Raw genomic sequence first — 3607 nt, forward strand, 5'->3', positions numbered from 1 at the left:
GGCTGAAGCAGAGGGGCTGCGCCGCAGGGGCTACACCGACACTCAGGCTTGTCTCGACTCTGCGGGTGCCGGTGCTCCTTCCTTTTGCCGCAAGCCACCCCCGCGGAAAACTGGGAACGGTGCGACAGCGAGGTGAGCACAGTGGCCCCTGAAACACCCCACGTCGGCCTGTGTCCCAGCGCCTGCAGAGACACACCGAGTGGCGCAGGAGGGCGTGAGCCTTCGGCAGGTTCGCGGTCGTCCCTCGCGTTGCGCTGTTCGGGCTCCGTTTCCGACGCTGCTCTCCGCCCCTCTCCATCCCACGTGCCAGCAGCTCCTGTTTTCTCCTTCATTCTCGCTCACCTTTCCCTGTTTCTTCCACGTGCGCCCAACGGCTCCGCCCAGAAGACGAACTGGGTGCGTTGGGCCGGGCGCGCGCCCCTGGAGAGGCGGCGGGACGCAGCCTGGGCGGCCGGGCGGCCCCACGCCCTGCTCGTGGGGCTCCGCGCTGTGCGCTCCGGCGCCTCTGGCGGCCGTCCCTGGAGCTCTGTCCGACTCGCGACGCCCCTGCCGCTGGGACTGAGGAGGGAACCGACACTGAGGAGGAACAGACCATGAGGGCGGCGCGGATCCCACCCTCCCGAGGCCGCTCGCTCCTCGTGCTGGTGATGGCGGTGCTCCTTGCTGACTCTCTTGACGAGGATTCCCTTTTTCACCCTGAGTGGGGCTTTGACTCGTACGAAATCACCATCCCCAGGAAGCTGAGCTTCCGGGCAGGAGAGCCGGGTGTGGTCAGTCCCGTGTCCTACCTCCTGCACTTAAAAGGCAAGAAGCATGTCCTCCACCTGTGGCCCAAGAGGTTTCTGTTGCCCCGGCATCTGCGTGTTTTCTCCTTCACAGAACACGGGGAACTGCTGGAGGATCACCCCTATATACCCAGGGACTGCAACTACATGGGCTCACTGGAAGGGGCTCAGGACTCTGGCGCTACTGTGAGTACGTGCATGGGGGGTCTGCGAGGCATACTGAACATTGATGGCGAGCATTACCAAATGGAGCCCCTCAAGGCCTCTTCCAGTTTTGAGCATGTCGTCTATCTCCTGAAGAAAGAGCACTTTAGCAATCAGACCTGTGGCTTAACTGATGATGAAATAGAACGGCAGATGGCCCAGCATGAAAATACGGCTAGGGTGAGGGACTATTCTGGATCCTACATGCACCCAAAGTACATTGAACTGGCTCTGATCTTTGATCACAGTACGTATATGTACAGGAAGTTCAATCTTACTCGAGTCATAAATGATGCCATTCTTCTGACGGGGATTATGGACTCCTACTATCAAGATGTCCAGTTGAGGATACATCTAAAAGCTCTTGAGGTATGGACAGATCATAACAGAATTTTTGTTGGATTTCCTACTTTAGCTGAAGTTTTAGGCAGATTTGTACTGTATAGAAGAAGTGTGTTCAATGCTCGGCTTCCAGCAGATTGGGCTCATTTGTATGTTCAGAGAAGATACACGGATGCTCTTGCATGGTCCTTTGGAAGAGTGTGTTCTATGGACCATGTCGGATCAGCAAGTAGTATTTTAGATGCAAATATCCTTGGACCTGCCACTTGGACTTCTCATGAATTGGGCCATGCTTTGGGAATGGCACATGATGAAGAATATTGCCAATGTAAGGGTAGGAAGAATTGCATCATGGGCACAGGACGTACTGGGTTTAGTAACTGTAGTTATGCCGCTTATTTTAGATACACATCTTTGTCAGCCAAATGTTTAAATAATATCCCAGGACTAGGTTATGTGGTTAAGAGATGTGGGAACAAAATTGTGGAAGACGATGAGCAATGTGATTGTGGCTCAAAAGAAGACTGTCTAAAAGACCGATGTTGCCAACCAAATTGTAGGTTGAGGCAAGGTGTCAACTGTAGCTTTGGACTTTGCTGTCATCGCTGTCAATTTCGCCCCTCTGGATATGTGTGTAGGCAGGAAGAAAATGAATGTGACCTTGCAGAGTACTGTAGTGGGAATTCAAGTTACTGCCCAAATGACTTGTATAAGCAGGATGGAACCCCTTGCAAGTACAAAGGCCTTTGTTTCCGAAAGGGGTGTCGATCCAGATTTATGCAGTGCCAAAGCATTTTTGGACCTCATGCCAGGGAGGCTCCTAATCTGTGCTATGATGCAGTTAATTCAATAGGTGATCAATATGGCAACTGTAGGATTAATGGAATTGGTGACTTTACACCGTGTACCGGGGAGAATTCAGTGTGTGGCAGGCTACAGTGTATAAATGTCAAAACCATTCCTGATTTGCCAGACCATACTACTATAATTTCTACTCACTTGCATGCAGAAAATGTCATGTGTTGGGGCACAGGGTATCATGTATCCATGGAACCCTTGGGGATACCTGACATTGGTGTGATAAATGATGGCACATCCTGTGGCGAGAACCGGGTATGTTTTAACGGAACTTGTGTCGATATCTCAGTCCTGAAGTTTGACTGTCTGTCTAAGAAGTGCAATGGCCGAGGCGTTTGCAACAACAGAAAAAGCTGCCACTGCACGTATGGCTGGGCCCCTCCGTTCTGTGAGGAGGTAGGGTTTGGAGGAAGCGTTGACAGTGGGCCTCCAGGACCACTGAAAGTGGAGGCGCCAGCATCAGTTCAGATTGTCTCCTTTATGCTACTGCGCCTCATTTTGTTAGTTGCCTCAGTGATTTTTGTGTTTTTCAGGCAAATGATAGTAAAGTGGTTAAATCTCAATCAGAAAAAAACACCACCAGGTAACACTCAACGTGAACCATCTAAAGCAAAGACTGGAGCTGAAATGTCCAACGTGAACACTGGAGAGGAAGAACCTACAAAACCCCCTGAAGATAAACAACCCAAAGCAAAGAGTGTCAAGAAACCGAAGAAGCACGCAGGCAACCCCCAGTCAACCAGTAACATGTGATCGTTCATTGGACAAGCTAATCACTTACCCAAATGGCTCTGCAGTCTTCTCTCCATACTTTTTTTACTTAAATTTTCTCACAAGTTTTGATCAGCAAATAAATATTCTTCTTCTGGACACACATCGGTGCATTTTATCTTCCTACCGTTCACTTGCTCCTCGCTTATGATCGAGGTTGGAATACCCTGAAATGAATGGCGCGACGGCTTCTCTGGACACTGAAGCTCTGAATGTGGTCTTCCAGAGGATTGCGGTGGGTCTCAGAGGACAAGCGTACTTCAGCAAGCTTGTGGAGAGATGCGTGTCATCTTTCAATTTTATTTTTCCACAACTTTTTGAAGTACCCTCATAGAGCCCTGTCTCTCACAACCCCAGAGAGCAAAGTGACCGTCCGCCTCTTCCTCCTCCTGCCCCAACTTGTTCAACACGAATGTCCGCACCTGCGCCCTATGCCGAAGGGTACATGTTGACAACACGCAGTACAAGGGGTGTCCCTTCCATGAGCACGTAGAGCCCTGTCTCTCACAACCCCAGAGAGCAAAGTGACCGTCCGCCTCTTCCTCCTCCTGCCCCAACTTGTTCAACACGAATGTCTGCACCTGCACCCTATGCCGAAGGGTACATGTTGACAACACGCAGTACAAGGGGTGTCCCTTCCATGAGCA

General features: G+C 51.0%; 2 protein-coding genes across 2 annotated transcripts in view; both read left to right on the plus strand.

Moving 5' to 3' along the window:
* The first annotated feature begins 593 nt into the window (after positions 1-593).
* ADAM30 (ADAM metallopeptidase domain 30) lies at positions 594-2942 on the plus strand. Its single transcript, XM_008582527.1, has one exon. It carries the CDS (start codon positions 594-596, stop codon positions 2940-2942), a length of 2349 nt encoding a protein of 782 aa, XP_008580749.1.
* Positions 2943-3391: 449 nt separating this feature from the next.
* Positions 3392-3607, plus strand: part of LOC103598536 (neurogenic locus notch homolog protein 2-like) — a gene marked incomplete at its 3' end in the record, with an annotated part of 6788 nt that continues 6572 nt past the window's right edge. The window contains exon 1 of the mRNA XM_008582528.1: positions 3392-3401. Coding sequence (XP_008580750.1) covers positions 3392-3401 — 10 coding nt within the window. The remainder of the gene's footprint in view (positions 3402-3607) is intronic.

This window comes from Galeopterus variegatus, unplaced genomic scaffold (genome assembly GCF_000696425.1).
Source record: "Galeopterus variegatus unplaced genomic scaffold, G_variegatus-3.0.2 Scaffold2663, whole genome shotgun sequence".
NCBI classification, from domain to species: domain Eukaryota; kingdom Metazoa; phylum Chordata; class Mammalia; order Dermoptera; family Cynocephalidae; genus Galeopterus; species Galeopterus variegatus.